At 39.6% G+C, this 21,719-nt stretch overlaps 1 protein-coding gene across 10 annotated transcripts in view; it reads left to right on the forward strand.

The window, feature by feature from the left end:
• The window catches only part of TTC13 (tetratricopeptide repeat domain 13), a 72,865-nt gene that overhangs the window by 37,605 nt on the left and 13,541 nt on the right, over nucleotides 1–21,719 (forward strand). For 7 of the 10 annotated variants that reach the window (XM_034948834.3, XM_034948820.3, XM_034948825.3 and 4 more), the window contains 11 exons: nucleotides 885–1,001; nucleotides 1,945–2,055; nucleotides 7,575–7,657; nucleotides 9,560–9,701; nucleotides 9,965–10,139; nucleotides 12,355–12,511; nucleotides 15,816–15,946; nucleotides 16,488–16,620; nucleotides 17,527–17,619; nucleotides 19,963–20,046; nucleotides 20,871–20,955. In XM_034948834.3, the coding sequence (XP_034804725.3) occupies nucleotides 885–1,001; nucleotides 1,945–2,055; nucleotides 7,575–7,657; nucleotides 9,560–9,701; nucleotides 9,965–10,139; nucleotides 12,355–12,511; nucleotides 15,816–15,946; nucleotides 16,488–16,620; nucleotides 17,527–17,619; nucleotides 19,963–20,046; nucleotides 20,871–20,955 (1,311 nt within the window). The remainder of the gene's footprint in view (nucleotides 1–884; nucleotides 1,002–1,944; nucleotides 2,056–7,574; nucleotides 7,658–9,559; nucleotides 9,702–9,964; nucleotides 10,140–12,354; nucleotides 12,512–15,815; nucleotides 15,947–16,487; nucleotides 16,621–17,526; nucleotides 17,620–19,962; nucleotides 20,047–20,870; nucleotides 20,956–21,719) is intronic. The other 3 variants (XM_034948864.3, XM_034948870.3, XM_034948875.3) reach the window with 1 other exon arrangement.

Genomic DNA, 21,719 nt, shown 5'->3' on the forward strand with positions numbered 1-21,719 from the left:
CCCTGTAGCCTAAACTACTCAAGAGGCTGAGGTAGGAGGATTGCATGAGCCCAGGAGTCCGAGGTTACAGTGAGCTATGATTGTGCCACTACATTCCAGCTTGGGTGACAGAGTGAGACCCTGTCTCTAAAACAACAACAAAATAAACCCTAATTTAAGGATGTTCATTCAGGATAAAGTGCTTGGGCTTAATTGCATGAACATTGATACCCATTTTGGATTTTCTTATGTCTTTTTGGTTTACTTTTGCATTCTGAACTGTCTTCTATATTTTCATGTTGCCTGAATACAACTGGTTGCTGGCTCAAAAGAGCTTTTCCAAACAGGCTTGCAGATATTTTTCCTCCTACTCTGCAGATCATGACTCATGAGTTAAAAGTTGTTACACAAAAGGGCTTAAAGAGCATCTGGAATCTTAGAAGTTGTCATTCAGCTCTTCTTACCATAGAGGACAGAGCTAAAGACCATGGAAGACTCTAATCTGTGTCCGATAATTTGTCTATTTTAATGGTTCAAAGTTATCTTTCAGGTTAATTTTGACATCTTTGTGTATAGATGCCAAATTTTGATTTAAAAGATAAAATCAAGAAAAAAAATCACATTGCAAGAAAGGCAACATCTGATACAACCCAGAATGTGAAATAGTGACAAGGCAGTTGCTGCAGTCATAGTTCATCAGCCTCCTGCTTGACTGGACAAAGATTAGTGGCACCTCAGCTGGTTGACTTTGAACCCCACCGCGTAATATAGGGGGTCAAGGATTGCAGCCTGCTGAGAGTAATTTTTGAGTGGAGTATGGTGAGGTGGAATTGAAGAGTCAAAAACATTGGGATTTTAGGGTTGGTCATTGGTATTCTTCCTGATTACATGTTTGGGATTTCTAGATTCTGTCCCCTCTGGGACGAATTAATGAAGCAGTGAATGACCTCACTAAAGCTATCCAACTGCAGCCCTCAGCACGGCTGTACAGACATCGGGGAACCCTGTACTTCATATCAGAGGTGACTGGTTTTTGTCTTGAAGTATTTTTATGATGATGAAGATTTCATTTTTCCCTTGACCTCAGAAAGTGACTCTTTGATAGATTTGGGCTTTGACTGTTTAGTAATATGTCTGTGTCATAAGAGTTATAAAAGCATTTTCTGTAGCTGAAATTAAACCCAGTGGAGAACATTAAGTACTAAAAACATTTTCTTGTTTGAGCTGTCAGCAATAACTAATTCTGGACTGGCATTTAAAAAAAGAGAGAGAAAGATAAATTTAGTTTGTGGATTGTATGTCAATCTTTCTCGCAAATGTCCTCATAGGGAAGCAGGTGTGCATGTTGTCAATGTGATTATTAAACTTAGCGGTACAATTTGAATTTCTTTGGGTTTCACAGCCCAAGAAACACACCCTGAACTAGCATGGCTTTCCAGACTGTAGCTTCTCTATGTAAGTGACCCAAGCCTGACAAGGTTGTCTTTTATCATCAGAGTGGCATTTATGATTGCCACAATTATTTCTGTGGCTTATAGTACTTTAAATAACAATTTTCTGTGCCAAAGAAAATATATTAAAAGAGTCTCAGCATAACACATTTTAATGTTAATCTGTGGCATAATTATTCTGGAAATATCCAGTATGATAAAATGCTAGTACCAGAAATTTCTCTAACAGATTATTACCATAATACTATTTGAGATAAATTTTTTTGTAGTTGAGACAGAGTGCTTAAATTAAACCTTTGTTTTTCTCACAATCGCTTTTCTTAAAAAACTCCCAACTGTTTGAATGAGTAGTATAAGCACTTAACCAATATATAGTGTCATGAAATGTTTCCTTTAAAGCCAAAAAGGGCAGAGGATGAATTGAGATTTTTTTTCTCTACCAGCCAAAAATTAGGAAATGTTCACATATCTAATGAATACTATTTTATTTTTCCCCCCACTCTCCTTTTTGTAGGACTATGCAACAGCCCATGAAGACTTTCAGCAGTCCTTAGAACTGAACAAAAACCAGCCTATAGCTATGCTATACAAAGGTTTAACTTTCTTTCACAGAGGACTTCTGAAGGTGAAAGTGTTGTGCATATGTGTACCATATGATGACTCTGCTTCTCTTTTGTGGGTGGGAGGAATTTCGTTTGATTGATGGCTGGTATTTATTATTTATTGAGCTCCTACTCTTTGATGGGTTCTTGGAGGGAGATACAGAAAGGGAAAGGATCAAAGGTTAATAAGTGGAAGAAATGATACTTTATAGAGGATACAGTTTGCAAAGCTTTTTCCATATATAATTTATCATATGGTAAACATACTCAAGAATGTAATATAAACAAAGTGCTTTGAAAACGTAGATAAGAAAGATTCATTGGAACTGCAGAGTTAGAGAAAGTTCCAAAGAACAGGTGGACTTTGTCCTGGAGCTGGAAGACTGAGTAGGATTAGGGGGTGGAGGTGGGAGAAGAAAAGCCCTTCAGGCAGAGAGGAGAGCGTGGGTGATGACTTGGGGAGATGGAACTATGGGCAGTTCACAGAGTGGGAAGTAGTTGGGTATGGTTTAAGGGAGATGAAGCTGGAAGGTCGGTGGAGGGCAGGTCCTTATCCTGGAGTACTGTGCTAAGCATTTTGACTTAATTTTGCAGACCAGAGGATCTATAAATTCTAGGTTGCCAAAATGCGTAGATTCCAGCACTGAGACCAAATCTGTAATTTAGGAAGTAGATTCTGACAGTGTGGTGGCTGAGGAGATGAGGGACAGAAGGACTGACTAGGTGACATTGGTTGGGTCTAGGTTAGTGGGCATGAAACTTGACCCAGCTCCTTGAGAGACCACAGGAACAGGTTGGGAGACCCTTCTTTGATTGACTGTATTAGTATTGCTTGAGGACTGCCTGACTGCTGGGCAGAGGAGGTAGAGGGAAACAGGAAAGCTATCTGAACTGACTGAAAGTATGGGCAGAAACGTGGCCTCCAGCCTGGCCCTTCCTCCTGCCTGGGCACTCGATTCCATGTTCCGAGTCTGTGCGGGGAACCCACTGTGAGAAGGCTTGTGACAGGAGCCGGGGGCCTGGAACCTGACGGGGAGCTGCCTCTCTCACCTGGGCCTCCTTAGTGCCGCTCAAGGCCTGGCACACAGTAGGTGCTCTCACACAGGACACATCCAAGCTACCTGATGGAAGACAGACGGGCCTGAGAACGAAACAGAGGCAGCCTGCACAGCCCAAAAGCAATTCATTCTGACAGGAGCCCCAGAAGGTGGTACTTAACAAGAACTTTGAAGGCTGTGAAGAAATTTAGTAATGTGTGGCAGGGATATGTATTCTGCAGAAAGAACAGACATTTTATTATTGAAAGAGGTTTGAGGATCTGACATACATATATTTGGGTTGTGGGGAGAGTGTTTACCTGTGAAAAGGCTGCACATTGCAAATCCTCAGTGTTAAGGGCAGTGCCTGTCACAAAGTAGGTGCTCAATACGTATTAGTGCAATAATGAATTTCAAGGACAGAGCATTGAAGTTGATGTTGAATGGTCTTGGTTTGAGCTCTCGCTCCAAGCTCCATGGGCAATCAGTTTCTCCTTCCATGTCTATAAAGTGGAAACAATTCTACTTTCTGCCTCTTGGAGTGATCATGAGGATTCAATAAAATACTCTATGTGAAAAGTACTTTGTAAGCTTTAAACAGGAATCAAATATTAATTATTATAGATTATTTTATATGTGAAAATTTAAAGTTTTACAGATTCTAAAAGAAAACTCCCATCCCACTAAAAACCAAACCAAAAGGAATTTTGCAGATTCTATTTCATAAACCTCACATTCCTTTTGGAAGTATGTGGAGGATACTCCTAATAAAGACCTCTCTCTCCCCTCAGGATTCAGACTGGCAGCCGCAGGCTTTGAGAACAATTTCTTAAAACATGCTTTCAGCAGCTGCCAGATAGACTTGTCCAGTTTATTTTGTATCTGCCCTCTGTTCCTCTCATCTTCTCTGACAGTCACCTTAAATTTTAAAAACTCAGAACCTCGGTACTCTACTCAAATTACATCCCTTGGATATCTCATGGAGGAGAAAAAGATTACAAATACAAAAAATACCAACCTATTCGTATTAAGAGGTTGAAAATATTTTTAAAAGTAAACAAATGCAAACGGTTTCACTTTTAACGTTGTTACTGTAAAGCCAGGTTTAGGAACATGGATGGGGCTCTTTGGGGTATTTGAAAATGAGAATTTTTCAGAAAAGAGAAACTAACTACAAATTGCACAAGAACTGAAATTCAGTTTGATTTGCTTTAGATCTGCATGATAAGAACCTAGAAACAGTGCTTTCATTTTGAGCATTAAAAGCCCCTCAGCAAACTAGTCCTACCAAGTTATTTGGTACTCTGTCCTTTTCACCATGCTCATAAGCACAGCATCAGCAAGTATAATAGATGGGAACTCTTGCTTTGCGTTTTTATAGATCCACTGTCTGAGGAGGTTAGAGTGGTTACTTACTGACTCCTTCATCCCAACGGCATCCCCATGAGGTATAGAAGGAGTGGAGGGTGTCCCTGTTACACAGATTGGAAAACTGAGTCGGTAGTGAAACGGCTGAATTAATAAATGAACTTTGTCTAGGTTTTTCTATTTCTCTTGTTAACCGCAGAGACAAGTATTAAATGGACCAATGAGTTTGAGCTATCTTTATATCCTAAAGGTGGTCTCTCTTGGCCAACAGCAATTTAGAAATTAATTGAGTGGGTGATTGCTTATTTACTATATGATGTAATACGTTAGAAGTATATTAGGCAATATTACATTACAAGTTTTACAACTATCTAATCCAGGGGTTATATCAGGCATTTTGGATCTTCCCAGGGAAACAACAAAAACTTTTCTATTGAATTCCATTGTTTTATCTATGTTGTAAGGATATTTCACAAACCATGTGTCCCAAGCACCATCAGTCTTCACTTTGAGAGTTTTCTGAGAGTGTTCTCTTAGTTACAAGGAACAGCCCTAGGGTGGTGGTTGCCTGTCAACTAGTAAGAAAGATGGGGACTGAAAATGGTGGGATGGCATTTGCCAAGCAAATTAATTCAGAGCCAGTTCATATGCTTAGAGATTGATTCATTCAAACGTAGTTTCTTTGTTCCCAACGCCTTAAAATCTTGATTCTACTATGTCCCCTCTTTGGCAGAATGAGGTAGAGAGCTGTGCAGTGATTAGACAGGAACCCCGAAACCAAAGACTCTTAAAAGCTGAAGAGAAATCAGACTTTGAAGAACTGTGGCGTCCAAGCATGCTGTAAGTGGAGTGGGCAGCCCCCTGGGCGTCTCCACCTAGCTGTCCACAAGCACTCCAGACTTAACACGCCCCGATGGGCTCGTTATTCCCTCCTGCCCCACCCCATCCCCACCTGCAGCTGCCCTTTCTCCTGTACTTCCTTACTTGGTTAATGTTCTTGCCACCCACCCAAGCTCTTCAGCTTAAAAGCTTCCTACCCTTTCTTCTCCCTCATCTCCCATACCCAGGCAGCCACCAAACTCTGTTGTAGTTTGCCTTTCAAAATGTCTCCTGAGGTTGACCCTTCTTTTCTCTCCTCAGAGACACTTTCTTAGTTTGAGCTTTCATTATCTCTTGCTCCGACTACTGCAGCAACTCCCTAATTGGCTCCCTGTCTCCATTCCCTTCTGTCTCTAGTCTGTCTTTGTTGCTGCTAGTAGTAATCATCTCTAAAAAGTACATTTCCTGAGGTCATGCACCTGTGTGAAGCCCCCTAGTCCTCACTGCCTACACTGCTTGGCCCAGGAGGCCCTTCCTTTCCTGGCCCAGCTTCCCACGTTAGCCTGGTCTCCCATCTTTTCCCTCTCCACTGCACCCACCCATGCACCCTGCACTCCTGCACCATTTCTGAGTGATCTGTGCCACTATACAGTACTATTTCCCCTCTCCAAAATGCCCTCTTTCTTTACCAAATTTCTTTTCATTCTCCAAGGCCCAACTCAATTGTCACTTCCTCCCTGAAGCCTGTTCTCTTACCCCAGGCTCAGTTAGTGATTTCTTTCTCCTCATTCTCAGAGACTTACTTATATCTCTATTGCAGCTCTTAATTTGTATTCCGATAACCTGGTGACACAACTGGCTTTCTAACTAGACTCCATTCTTAGAGGACAGAGATAATGACTGGCTCATCCTTGCCTTCCCTGCACCTCACACTGTCTCTGGCACATAGTAGGCGCTCAATATATGTTTACTGAATTAAGAATATAGTGGTAAAGTCTTAAAAGATCAAGGTTACACCATGGCAAGAAGCCTAACTAAAAGTGATCTTTAACATTTCTTAAATGTTAAAGTTTATCCATTCTCATCTCTCTACCCAACCGTAGATATTCAGCAGGAGTCCTTAATTAGTAGATTGTCATCCCATCGTTGCCTTTGAAGAGTTTGCACACCAGCCTGTCTTGTCCTGCTGTCTCCCTTCCAGAGAAAATCAAGGTGCAGGGAATGAATGCCTTTTTGAAAAGAATTAGAATTGTACTGCTTTTGCAAAACAATTTTGTGTGCCTTACCAAATCATTAAATATTTATCGAGTGCCTACCATGTACAAGGTATGTGACATCTTCAGTAGTTTTCTTCTATGAATTATCTAATCAGGTGTAAAATTATCTAAAGTCATGTCTTTTGCATTAAAGCTATTAGAGATCATGATGCTTTATAGCAGGTAACTTTAGTAAGATATGTCTTTTCCTTAGGAAAAGTGTTAGTAAGCTCTATAGTCGTAATTTTTTTTTATTGCAGCGTATAAGTCACAGTGAAAAGTACATTTAATGTTGGTTTAAGCCTAGGTTGTTTCTACTTAAATAGAATGGTACACTTGATTAATAGTTTTCATAGATGGAGAGGGAGTTAGGCAGTAGCCAAGTACACCATGCATTTCCAAGGATAGCTTCCCAAAGGATAGTGCCTGCTTAGCAGTTCTCACTTTCTTAGCCACAGACTTGGTGTTAGGCCGATGGAAGCTAACCCCAAACACCTCCAACTTAAGGTTTTTCTTTTGTTTTGTTTTACTTTTTCTTTTTCCTCGTAGATCATGGGAATCCTTCAGATGGTGAATCTAGGAGCCTTTTTGCTTGTTTTAGGAACAGTTTCACATTGGGCTTTCTTTTTTGTCTCTCGGTTCAATTTTAAATGTTGCCAGTTATGATCATTTTAAATTATTTCACACAGCTGTTAGGCTTGCTTTTGGTCCTAGGGCCTTTCTTAATTAAGGATATGATATTAATAATATGAAGGTGAAATGATTAGTATTCAAAGTTTTAATGAAGTAGCTAGTAATGAAGTAGATAAAATGGAAAGCTGATTTCCCATTGTAAAGGGGAGAAATTTAAGGCTCGTATTTTTCATAGTAATGCATTTGTTTACTGAAATTAAATCCTTCTGACTTATAGTTTATTGCATTTTCTGCCTCTCTTTTTTAAAAGTCCTCCTAAAAGAAAATCTGTCAGAGACTAGGATATATATTTAAATCCTTTTATGATTTAAGTGAATCTCAATTTTAACAATTATGCAAATGAAATAATTTTCTCTACACTTTTTATAGGAAGCTATTGAATCCTTCAAAGAAGCTTTGAAGCAGAAAGTTGACTTTATTGATGCATATAAAAGTCTAGGGCAGGCATATAGGTGAGTAAAATAATAACAGTTGGGGTAGGAGGGAGGCTGAAGAGTGGGGAAACAAGATAGCTTCACATAATATTTAAAAGAAATAGTATTTCTTAACCAAAGGAGATGGGTATTTTGAATTGTGCAAGTATGTATAGACTTGTTGATATTTTCTCTGAAATGCAGAAAAATAAATTGTACCAGAGGATGTCATGATGCACAGTATTCTCTCTTAACATCAGCGTGTGTATTGGTCTAGAAAACGTTCATCCTTCAAGGGTTGTTTTGAATAGTGGCATTGTAAGCTATTGGGGTGTAGACGCTGCTGCTACTTTCTTAGACAGTAACTAAGGTAAATTTCCTATGATCTCTTTGAAGAGTCGTAGAATGAAGGGATGGAAAAGTTGTGATTATAAGGTACATCTGCTGAGAATGAGAAGTTGTAACTAGAACTTGGCTTCCTGACGCCATGCATTGCCCTGATGAATAGAGCCATTGTGACTTTTGGCTTAAAAAAAAAAAAAAGTAAGCTGGGAGCGGTGGCTCACCCCTGTAATCCCAGCACTTTGGGAGGCTGAGGCAGGCAGATCACTTGAGGTCAGGGGTTAGAGACCAGCCTGGCCAACATGGTGAAACCCTGTGTCTACTAAAAATACAAAAGTTAGCCAGGCATGGTGGTGGGTTCCTGTAATCCCAACTACTTGGGAGGCTGAGGCTGGAGAATCGCTTGAACCCGGGAGTCAGAGGTTGCGGTGAGCCAAGATTGCACCACTGCACTCCAGCTTGGGCGACAGAGTGAGACTCTATCTCAAAACAGGAAAAAAAAAAAGTATATTGTGTTATGAAAAGGAGGTAGGATGGCATGAGTGAAGGAGCTCATGACTTAGTTCTGCCTTGGTCGTTCTGCAGGTATGAGTGCTTAACTTCCCTGAGCTTCTGGCTTCTCACTTGTAAAGGTGCTACAAAAGCTAGAAAAGAAAGACAGCGACAGAAAGTCCCTTTATTAGGTACCTTATTCAGGAAGGATTACATTCAAGAGCTTATTTATCTGATAGTTTGAGGAGCTCTTATACTAACTTGGAAGAAGTGTGTTTGGATTTGTTTGGTGTTTAAGGGATGATATTTGTGCTTCCTGTCTCACAGAATTATTGAATATAAATTGAAAACAGATTTGAAAGCACCTTGTAAAGTGCTGTATGAATGTAAGCAGGAATTATATTTTTAAAAAATGTTCACTATTTATAGAGAATTGGGTCCCGCTTTTCAGGAGGTCAAGTGGGAGCATCGCCTGAGCCCAGGAGGCTGATTTCAGCCTGAGCAATGCAGTGAGACCCGGTTTCTAAACCTATTTAAAAAGCAAATAAAAAGCAGATTGATCCATAACAACCATTTCCATCCTGGAATGGTTACAATTCTAAAATACACTTCTTTTTTCAGAATTCTAAATTATATAATGATTTACTAGATTTTAAGCAAAGCAACTTTGGTGACCAAAAAAAAAAAATGCATTTTTAAGGCTATGAATTTGATTGAGAATGATGAACTGTTTATGATTATAATTGGTATATTTTTTTCCAAATGGGAAAAGTGTGTTTCTATCCATATATTAAAATTTACACAGTTTTTAGGGTTTGGGACTCATTGTGAATAATCAAGGAGAGGGGTTTGAATAAGCGTCTGCCTTTGGAAATCAGCAGATGAATTTTCCCCACAGAATTTCAAGAGCTCTGTGGTTATCCTATGAGCTGGTGAGATTTAGAAGTAAGTGAAATGTAATGTGTCAGAGGCTATAAAAAAGCAACAAAGGGAACACTCCCATCAAGGTATCTTGTTTACATATTGGTCCATAATTCTGAGGATAGCTTATTCTGTATGTTTCCCGTAATATCTATACTGTATTCATAACTATTATTAAATACCTAGAGAACTGGGCAATTTTGAAGCAGCCACTGAGAGCTTTCAAAAGGCACTGTTGCTCAACCAAAATCATGTGCAAACCCTCCAGCTCCGGGGAATGATGCTCTACCACCACGGCAGCTTACAGGAAGCCCTTAAGAACTTTAAGGTGAGCATCCATAAATAAGAACACTGTAATTGGAATTACTGGATTATTCTTCAGTGAAGTTTAGTGAAATGAATAGAGAAGGGGGACTGAGAATAGTGTTTCTACTCCAACAAAAAGAAAGAGAAGAAATCATTGCTCTTGTCCTGTAGACTAGTTTACAGGTCTGGTTTAACCTGGAGGGAAAACTAATTCCAGAGTAAAGAATAAAGCATTTCAAAGTTTTCCTAAACTGTGTTGATACTAATGCAGCATTTTGTCCTCAGCGGTGTCTGCAGCTAGAGCCATATAATGAAGTGTGCCAGTATATGAAAGGGCTCAGCCATGTTGCCATGGGACAGTTTTATGAAGGGATAAAAGCACAAACAAAAGTTATGCTGAATGATCCTCTCCCAGGCCAGAAGGCTAGCCCTGAGTATCTTAAAGTAAAGTATCTCCGAGGTAAGTCAGAAAATCACAGAATTGTTGGATTTTCATGCTCAAAGCTGTAGAAATCATATTGCTTGACTCTTTTATGTTTCGTATGAAACAGTGGAGTCTGAAAGAGGCCAGGTGACTCGTCCACAGCCACACCTTGTCAGTGCTAGTGTCGAGACTAGATGTTTCTATCTTCAAAAGATCAGTCAAATGCATTTTCTACCACTTTTAACATTTTTACTTTCTAAAGTTAAAACATTTTTTACTTAAGTCGAAAAGCCATATTTTGAACTAAATGTGACAAGCATCTGGAATATTTGTGTCTCATCACATCTCATCCAAGAATACAGGAAGGGCATGAAACTGACATTCTGTGAGGTTCTTACTGTTTTTTTGTTTTGTTTTGAGATGGAGTCTTGCTCTGTCACCAGGCTGGAGTACAGTGGTGCAATCTCAGCTCACTGCAACCTCCGCCTCCTGGGTTCATCCCATTCTCCTGCCTCAGCCTCCCGAGTAGCTGGGACTACAAGGGCGCGCCATCATGCCCAGCTGATTTTTGTATTCTTAGTAGAGACAGGGTTTCACCATGTTGGCCAGGATGGTCTCAATCTCTTGACCTCGTGATCCACCTGCCTCGGCCTCCCAAAGTGCTGGGATTACAGGCGTGAGCCACCACGCCCAGCTGGTTCTTACTGTTAAATGTGAACTTGGTATCTTTGACTTGTCATTCCTTCATATCAAAATTCTCATATATTTTGGAGAAATATGAGGTGAGGAAGAAAGCAAATCTTGCAGTTACCCTTTTATTAGTTGTAGTTTTACTCACCTTTTATCTCCTGTCTCTGAAGACAGTTTTTTTATTAAAGCCTACATTCTTTTTTGTTATTGTGAGCCCTTTATACCATGACTGTCCAAAATTAAAAAAAGGGGAAAGCTGTGTGTGTAATTTTAAATTTGTGGTAGCCACATTAAAAAAGTGAAAATCAAAGAAGTGGAATTAATTTTAATAATGTATAATTTTAAATTCAGTATACCCAAAATATCCATTCAATATATAACATAATTAATATGAAGCTGCTATTCATTAGATACTTTACATTATTTGTTGTACTAAGTCTTTGAAATCTGATGTATAGTTTATGCTATAGTACATCTCAATTTGGATGTTAAATTTTCATTGGAAATACTTGATCTGAATTTAGAATTTATAATATTTATAGTTAAGAAAGTAGGTTCATATGTGTAAGTTGTTCCAAATGCACTGAAGTTTTCTGATGATTGAATCAAGTATCAGTTTGTAAGTTTAAATTAATTCAAATTAAATAAAGTTTAAAATTCAGTTTCAATCACCCTAGCCTCATTAAGTATCCAATAGCCAGGTGGCTAGGGGCTACCTATTAGAGAACATCTTTCTTCTACCTGAATTACAATTCCCTTTTTTCTGGTTCAGTGGAGCTTGCGCTTGTGAATTATAGGCAGAAGGGGCAGGTATTCTGTACTTTGGGTTTTTTCCTACACTGCTTTCATAGAGATAAGCAGCAGTCCATTAGTCGGTTGGTGAAATTATATACCCAATTAATCTGTATACCAGTTGACAGAGTACCAGGCTCTATCTGAGACTGAACTTGGATTCTTAAGCTCTGGAATTGAAAACAATGAGATTTTTAGTGGTTTTCCTGGAAAGGTGATTAAAATTTAGCCAAACTAGGCCGGGCGCGGTGGCTCATGCCTGTAATCCCAGCACTTTGGGAGGCTGAGGCAGGCGGATCACGAGGTCAGGAGATCGAGACCATCCTGGCTAACATGGTGAAACCCTGTCTCTACTAAAAATACAAAAAATTAGCTGGGCATGGTGGCGGGTGCCTGTAGTCCCAGCTACTCGGGAGGCCGAGGCAGGAGAACGGCTTGAACACAGCAGGCAGAGCTTGCAGTGAGCCAAGATTGCACCACTGCACTCCAGCCTGGGCTGGAGCAAGACTCCGTCTCAAAAAAAAAAAAAAAAAAAAAAAATGTAGCCAAAGTAGACCCAGACTGACTGACTTATATTTGACCTTGTTATCTCAAGTCAGTGGCAGGTTACCTCTATCATATACTAATAGTGACTTACTAAAATTTAGAAACTCTTTAGCATTCTTATAATTGAAGAACAGCTTGTTACAAAGTATTTGTATGGCAGCTAGCCCTAAGAAAGTTTCTTTAGCAGTATTTGGATGTGTCAGATCTCATTTCCTTTCTGCAGAGTATTCTCGATATCTTCATGCACACCTTGATACCCCCCTTACGGAATATAACATTGATGTGGATCTGCCTGGAAGCTTTAAGGACCACTGGGCTAAAAATTTGCCTTTCCTCATAGAAGACTACGAAGAGCAGCCAGGGTTGCAACCCCACATAAAGTAAGTGCTTTAAATGAAGATGATTTTTTTTTTCCTTTCTCAAAACTGAGCTATAAGCTGGGCATGGTGGCACGCTACTCCCTGCTACTTGGGAGGGTGAGGTAGGAGAATTGCCTGGGGCCAGGAGTTCAATCAAGCATGCTATCCTTTTGCCTGTGAATATCCATCCGTCGCACTACAGCAACACAGCAAAGACCCCATCTCTAAAAACAAAACAAAACAAAAAACACCTATAGCAAACATCATTTTAACTTATGAAATGGTAGATACATTAACATTACCACTGGGAGTCAAAGCAAAAAGCCCAGAATCAGTGCTTCTCTGTAATACTGAACTACAAGTCCTAGACAGTGCACAGAGAGAAGAAAAAGAAATCAGTGATATGGATTAGAAAGGAAAATAGAAAGCTGTCATTGTTTGCAGATCACATAGTTTTCTACAAAGGAAACCTAGAAGATCTACAAATTATAGGAAATGATGAGAGTTTAGCAAGCTCATTGTTTATAATCGATATACAATAATCAGTTATATTTCTATATATAAGCAACAAAAATATCATTTATAGTAGTAACAAATACTTAGAAATAAATCTTACAAGATCTGTATAAAATCTGTATGGAGATCACAAAACTTAATTGAAAGTTACTAAGATAAAACAAATAAATGGTGAGAAATACTCTGTTCATGGATTGGAAGTTCAGTAACATTAGTAGGCCATTTATCTGCAAATTAATTATATATTTAATAAAATGCCATTCAAAATCCCAAGTTTTTTTGAGGCACTTGTTAAGCAAATTCTGTAAATTGTATTGAAGAACAAAGGACCAAGAGTAATCAAGATACTCCCAAAGAAGAGGATGCTCAGGCTTGAAGGGGAAGCTTCTCATCTTACCAGGTAGCAAAACTTAATATAATAATGAACAGAATGGTATTGGTGCAGGGATAGACAAGTGGACTAAGGAAGAGAATAGATAACTTAGATAAATGGGAAAGGTGTGTTAGAGATCAGAGTGGGACTGGTTAAGATGTGGGAGTGGGCCAATTAAGTTATTTTATGGATAAAATAAAATTGATATTTGTGATGGCATAGTAATCTAATTCCAAATGGATGAAAATCTGAAGTATGAATGGCAAAATATTTTAAACTTTAGGAGGAAATATAAATGAAGATGTTTATGACTTTGGGGTAGACAAGGATTTCATAAGAAGCACAAAGCATAGATCTGAAACAAAAAGATTGATAAATTGGACTACCTTGAACCTAAGAACTTCAGTTCAACAAATGACACCATAAGGAAAGAAAAATAAGCCCAAATTGGATAAAGGTACTTGGAAATTTAATAACTGACCAAGAATTACTGTCCAAATTTATGAAGTATCACTACAAATTAAAAAATAAGAGACAACCAATAGAAAAGTGTGCAAAAGACATGAACGAGTAATTTTACCACAGGGAAAACATGAATGACAAACATGAAGAGATACTTTAGTTCATAAATTAAGGCCTCATGAGATTTTTTTCAGCCACTAGATGAGCAAATGTTATGAAGTCTGATAATAGTAATATTGGTCAGAAGGGAGATTATGGAGAACTTTTATACTCCTGGTTAGAGTATAAGTTGCTACAACCACTTTGGAAAGCAGTTTTTCATTATCTAGTAAAGCTGAATATTCTCATACTTGATATAAGATTCTGTTCCTGTGTCTATTCAGAGAACTTTGTACTTGTGCACATGTCTACCAGGAGAGATTTATACAGGTCTGCCAGCAGAATTTGTTCACAGCTAACACTGGAAATCAACCCAAATGTCCATCAACAGAAGAATGGATAAATGTGATACAGTCACACAATGGGATATTATACAGCAGTATAAACAAATGACCAAGGCAACAATGTGGATTAATTTTAAAATGTAATGTTGAATAAAAGCAGCAAGTCAGTAAGCTGTGCTCTCACATATTTTTTTCTCCCAAAGCTCATAAGCCAAACTGTAGAGTATATTGTATATATATATGTATGTAACAAACCTAGTTTTTAAAAAGGTACATGAGTCAGGAGCACACATTTCAAGAGACAGGAGGATGGGATAGGAAAGCAGCATACAAGTAGATACAACTGCATGAATTGCTCTAGTTCTTAAACTGGGTAATTTGACTTCGTGTTTTCTATGTGTCTCAACTATTAAATGAGCAAAAATAATAAAAAGAAAATTGATTGCTCATGGAGATTATGCATGTTCTCTAACTACTCCTTTTTTGAGAAATATTTCTATGCACAAAAGAGTTAACATAGTAGCAGGTCTATGACTGCTGTCCTTAGAAAGGACTGCTTGCAAGAGTGACCCTGGGTTGGTATCTGGGAACTTGGATTTCGAGGGGATTCCTACCACTCCCAAAACTAATAGGAGAGGTTCCCTGTGCCTAAACTGTGCGTTCAAACAGTGTGATTTCTATTCAACACTTGCTTTCCTTCTGGGTATCTGGAATTTGGGAACTTGCCAGGCATAAGGTGTCTATAACCCTGGCCACTGAGTCTTTAATGAGCTTTCCTGGTTGGCAGCATTTTACACGTGTTCGCAACTAATCGCTGGGAGAATTTAATGTGTCATATATGACTTCCTTGGGAGAGGACCCTTGGAAGCTTGTGACTGGTTTCCTCCAGACTTCTCCCAATGTGCCTCTTCCCTCTGCTGGTTTTGTTTTGTAAAGGACACAAAATAAAAAATGATACTCACTATTGTGAGTATCATTATGTGCTAAGTCCACTGAGCCCTTTCAGCCAATTTCTGAGCCTGAGTAAGGATGGTCTTGGAGATCCCCAGAACAACCTGTAATTTAGAGTTTCAGTCTTTGTTATAAAAGCATCAAGCAGGTTGGCAGCTAAACAGTAGTATTTCAATGTATCATTCCAAGTATACTTGTTCTAATACAACTTGGGCAGGGTTGAGGAGTGGACAAAGGGCAGAGGTTTGGTTGCTTGTTGAAAAAGGCAGTCCATTCAGGAATGTATTCTGGAGAAGTTTACAAAGCAAATAATGGAAAGAGGTGTCTTCTGAATTGCATACTAGTTATCATAGTTTTCACTGTTACTAACCAGCATGTGATGGCAATTATGCACATGCCATCATAGAGATTCCCTTTTAAGCTGAGGTATGGTTGGGTGCAAAGGACTGAAGTAAGGATTATGTGGTCGTAGACTGCTTCATTAGTTTTCCCGTGGAGGAAGTGACTGCTTCTCAGGTGGAATTGGATTACCAAATGTCTGTTGTAAAAGTCCTTATCATGTACATGATGTTTCTTCCAGAGATGTGTTACATCAGAATTTTGAGAGTTATAAGCCTGAAGTACAGGAGCTGATTTGTGTGGCTGATCGTTTGGGATCCCTGATGCAATATGAAACACCTGGTTTCCTGCCAAACAAGAGAATACACAGAGGTATTCTGGAAACTACCTGAAAATGAAAATATTCCTGGCATAAGAGGAAGGGTGGTTAAGCCATGTTGTGCATTTTAATAAATTAGTATTTATTGTGCTTATTCAAATTCTCCATGTGATCAGAATAGAAATGTGTAGAATCATTCAAACTGAATTCTGAAAGAAGACTGCTTCCATCCTTGGCTTTTTTGCTATTGCTGTAGTATAAACTAGAATATAGGTCTTAAGTCCTTACTCAAAATCAGACAGCTGATCCAGGGAGCTATTTCCTTACTATAGGAGTGAGGAAGAATGCAAACCTCCACTTGTTTCAGTAGGAGGCAGAGTTGGGAGCAGACAACTTGAGTTGTCTTCAGTTAACTGATGGGTTTTAATTTTAGTAGGACCATCATGACTGAAACGTGCCTTGGGTCTTGTTATATCACCAATACTTCTGACCCTTTATGTGTTAACTCTTGAGTTATCACTGAGACTCTGTAAAGTAGGTGGAACTCAGTCCCTCTAAAGTGTACTAACTCTTCTCGATATTCCTTTCTCGTAGCTATGGGTTTGGCCGCATTGGAGGTCATGCAAGCCGTGCAGCGTACATGGACCAACTCGAAAGTTCGAATGAATGGGAAGACACGGTTAATGCAGTGGAGAGACATGTTTGACATTGCAGTTAAATGGAGAAGGTAACTAACATCTCAGTGAAAATAAACTATAAGTCTTATCATTGTCAAATAACGTCAGTCTGTTTTAGCTAACAGGCTATGAACCCTGTTTTGCTTGCTAACACCAGGCCTTCCAAGTTAGGTTTTCCTCTCTAAAGTTTGTTAGAAATTGCTGGCATCTTTATTATTTGACATACACTTAACTAATATTTTCAAAATAGGCATTGATTGGCTGGGCGCAGTGGCTCACGCCTGTAATCCCAGCACTTTGGGAGGCCGAGGCGGGCGGATCACGAAGTCAGGAGATCGAGACCATTCTGGCTAACACGGTGAAACCCCGTCTCTGCTAAAAATACAAAAAATTAGCTGGGCGTGGTGGTGGGCGCCTGTAGTCGCAGCTACTCCGGAGGCTGAGGCAGGAGAATGGCGTGAACCCAGGAGGCGGAGCTTGCAGTCAGCCAAGATCGCGCCACTGCACTCCAGCCTGGGCGACACAGCGAGACTCCATCTCAAAAAACAAAAAAAAGAATTGATTGTTGTCACATTTTCAATCACCTATTTACATGAAGCATTTTAGAAACAGTCTCTTTGAAAGAACAGATCCATTACCTGTGGTACCTCTGAATGAACTTCGCTGGACCAGTCCCTTTATAGATAATGGTGTGCCTGGCAACTAGCTAGTTTAGAGTAACCTTTGATATTCATTTGCGTGACAAAAACTGTCCTCTGCTCCTAAACCTTTACCTTTACCTGGCTTTTCGCCTGGTCCAGCTGGAACATCTGTTTGGAATTTGTAGGTATGGACATCACGTTTTTAGATATAATGGACTAGCTGTTGCTTTATCCCCACCTTTGCAAACACTTCTACATGTTTTATTTGGAATGCTTCTGAACACTTCTGGTTTTATAAAGGTCTCTGTTTTATAGGATTGCTGACCCAGACCAGCCCGTGCTGTGGTTAGATCAAATGCCAGCACGAAGTCTTAGCAGAGGTTTTAACAACCACATTAATTTAATCAGGTACGAACCTTTTGTGCACCTTTCTTCTTTTCCTAGGAGTTTATTCTCAAGACACAGGCCATGGAGACCAGGAGTGACCCATTGCTCCTTTCCTGGTGACTTTTTGACCAGGGAACATACTGATTGACTCTGCACCTGCGGAGTCCTGCCTGCATTCCTTTCCTCTAGCCCAGCTGCAGAAAGAAACATAGCACATGCCATACTCCTTCCCCAGGCCCTTCTGTCTGGTGTAGAGCACAACCGAAGGGTAGATTGCAGATGTTTTCCTAGGGCGTCAGTCTTTAAGGAGTCTTAAAACATAGAAAATTATTAGATGGAGAACATTACAGTAACCATAATATTCTGTTGATAGTACATGGCTCAAATAAATTATTTGACAAGTCTCTCGTGGTGGAGTCTCTCATGGTGGGCGGCTCCCCATTCCACCCCAACACACAAAGGGCTTAGATAAATAACACTATCTGGTAACTAAGCTGCCATCTGGGGAGGGCAAGTCAGGTTGGCTGGAAAACTTCTGTTTTGTCCAGAGGCTCTGCTAGTTGGGGACATGGGTGAAATGCTCACTTCTTTACTCTTTCTTTATGTGCCTAGCTGCCTTCTAAATAAATGGTGAACAAATATTAAAGAATATCAGTTTCTTGGGGACCTATATTATCAGCCCATCTTTTAGTGAATTTAATTTTAGATAAAATGTATAGATATGTTAGTTGTGTCACCTCTAAAATGCTTCTAGTTCCAGGAAGCTGAATTAAGAAAATACTTTTCTATACACCTTTGACATTTAAGTTTGGGTTTTAATGGAAATATAATTTGTATGTATATTTATTTTTTTAATTTCTAGAAAACAAATTTCTTTTCACCTTGTGACTTGTATATTCCTATTTCTCATGGAATAATTTGTGGCATAGATAGGTAGACTCAAGCAACTAACTTTAATCGAAGGCTACTGTGGATCAGCCAGTGTGCTGTGCTGTGCTGTGTGTTGGGGATACAGAAGGGAGATACAGCCCCACCTGCTGAAAGCTCACAGCAGACAGACCAGCAGACAACTACTATGCAGTGTGTTAAGAGTGAGCTGATCACATGCACAGGATGCCATGGGAACCTGGAGAAGGGGTGCCTGATACAGCCTTCTGGTGCTACAGGGCTATTTGGAAAAATGGAAAACAGAGAGAGGTGGGGTGATTAACGTGGACCCATGGATGAGTTAGGTATGGTCAGGAAACTGTGACTAACTCATTACGCCTGGTGGTGAGTTTGCAATTAAGGGAGTATCAGGAATTAAGGCTAGAAAGATAGGCAGAAGTCAGAACATAAATCATTTTATAGTCCAAGCTAAGGAATTTTTTCCCCTGAAGACAATGGTGAGCCATTCAGGGATTATAAGCAGAGAAGTAACAGGAACAGATTTGCACATTGGGAGAAGATGGCAAAATAGATTGGAGAGGAGGCAGGAACCTCGGAGGTAAGGGAGGAGGTTGGAAAATTGTGTAGTTGTTCAGGTGGACAAGTGCAAAGGCCTCAAAAGCTGTGTGGTAGTGAGTTGGAGAGGAAGAGCTAGACTCTTAGAAGATAGAATCAGGAGCACTGGCGGTGGGCTGCAGTGGGAAGGGCATGGAGCTAGAGGAAGGCCACCTTCCCTCAGGTACGTGGTTGTCCCATTAGGCCAGAGAGCACCAGAACGAAAAGTAGGTGGACATGTTTAGTGGGGAGGCTGGGAGAAGTGTGGGTTGCAGGAGGGAATTCTTACTTGACAGTAACCTTTGAGGTTTGGGATGCCTGGTGGGAACCCAGGGAGCGATGTCCTGGGAGCAGTCGGCTGTGTCATGTGACTCAGCATGTTGGCTGAACATGGAGTTCTGGGAGTGAGTTTAAAAGGAAAAGATCAGAAGGGATAGAAATGTGAGGAAAAGAGTATTCAGAGTGGGTAGAGGAAAGGAGACTGCTAGTGAGCTAGAGAGCAAGACAGGGTATTGGATAATGCTGTTGGGAGAACTGAGGGAGGGGAGACGGCACACTGCCCACAAGTGATGGGATCCGTCAGAGGACGCTGATATGAAAGTCTGGACCTCACTTCAGTGCTGGGGGATTTGTCTTCCCATTGTGGCTGATCTGGCACTGAGTTTGATGCCAGAATAGGCCCTGTGAGCTGGCAGGCAGTCTTGCTAAGACGGTGCTTTGCTTCACCACTCATTGACTATGAACAAGCGAATTTCCCAGACTTTTTTTTTCTACATTATTCTCATAGTTTCTTATTTTTTTAAATTAACTTTGAAATTAGATGTTGGCTTGAGCATATTCTTCTATAAAAATATTCTTAATTTTATTATTTTTGACTTATAGGGGTCAGGTGATCAACATGAGATACCTAGAATATTTTGAGAAAATACTTCATTTTATTAAAGACAGAATTCTTGTTTATCATGGGTAAGCCTTTAATTTTCTCCTTCTTAGTAATGAGTTGATTTCATGTGTTTTATATTTGTTATATTTTTGAAACTTGAGAACTAAGCCTGTTGACAGGCTAAACAAGGTCTATCAAATTTTTACACAGTGTTTAGAATCGTAAAGGCTTTCATAATCACTTTCTTTTTAATACAAAATCCACAGACCTCAACTGAAGTGTTTTTAACTTTATGTGCACTATTGCGACTTTTCTAGTCTCTTTCTTCTGTAAAGCAGGCTGTTTCTTTGGATTTATCTTTTAGGGATTTCAGCTTTAATACTTATTCTCCTTCACTTGAAAGGCAGGATGGGATAGACAAAACAATGAGCAGAACACTAGGAGAAAAAAAATCTGAATGCTTAAATATCACCAAGTAAATATAAAATCGGTGGAAAAACCTAGCAGAATACTTTCATTTGAGCAGCTTTAGAAAGGAAAAAAACAAAACAAAACATCCACATCTAATTTTAGAGCTGGAATAGGAAAATCAGAGTTTAAGAACCAAACTCATAACCATACATGTTCACACAAACACTGGCTTTTGATCCATTCTGCTTTTTCCTGTTTTGCCTTCTAGATGTTTCCTTAATTCTCATCTGCTGCTGTTTCCTTAATTTTCATCTGCAGTCCAAAACTCATTAGAATTGAACTATCCCGTTATTTGGAAGGTTTATTTGTGGCCTACCATTTTGAATGTTTAGCTACTCAAAATTGAGGTCAATTTATTTAAATTAAAGATAATTGCATGATTAATTATTACAATTCTGCATTAATCTCAGTTGCCATCTCTCTGTCTCTCTTTAAGAGCTAATAATCCTAAAGGATTGCTGGAAGTTCGGGAAGCCCTGGAAAAGGTACACAAAGTAGAAGACCTTCTTCCGATTATGAAGGTAACTTTAGCATCAGAATGGCAGTCCATAGTTTTAGAGGAAAAGAAAACCAATAGCACTTTTTAAAAAAGAACTCAGAATTATTAAATGCTATTTGAAATCACTCGTATGAACACATTCTGAATAATAACCAAAATAAAAGAACCTACAGGCATCAGACTCAAACAGAAAAAACAACTTGTGAGGAAGCAGTTAATATAGAAAAAAGAAAACTTAAAAATACATATAATTGAATTCTGCTTCTGGCCACAGCTGAGTAACTGGTACTCAGCTGCCCTTCTACATGATTGCAGTTATAAAACTGGACAAAATATAAGTCAGTTATTTTCAGGCACTGGCTAATTACAATAATGTGAATCCCACTGTCACCCCAGCTTTCTACTGTGGTATTTATTAGACCACTGCACGGTAATGTGGAGCCCAAGCAGAGTACAGTGGTCTTGCTAAGCTAAGGAGGTAGAGAGTGGAGTTTGGGTCTGCCAAAGTGGCTGGAATTTGCAGAGCAGAGTATAGGAGAGAAGGAGGCCATGTAGGCTGGGGAGTGCTCAGGGGTTAATGTGAGCACTCCTTTTCATCCTTGACTAAGACCTTGGTCATGAACATGCAATGAAAGACCATGAGAGGCTCAGCAGAGAGTGGCTACTGTGGGAACGAAAGCTGAGCAGAGGTATCAGAGGTGTATGTGCTGAGAGACATTGGAGTTTCGGCTTTGCCAATGTGGATGGATCCTGTGAACACCTTGGGCGTTTAGTTAAGACCCCAGA

Source organism: Pan paniscus, chromosome 1 (genome assembly GCF_029289425.2).
Source record: "Pan paniscus chromosome 1, NHGRI_mPanPan1-v2.0_pri, whole genome shotgun sequence".
NCBI classification, from domain to species: domain Eukaryota; kingdom Metazoa; phylum Chordata; class Mammalia; order Primates; family Hominidae; genus Pan; species Pan paniscus.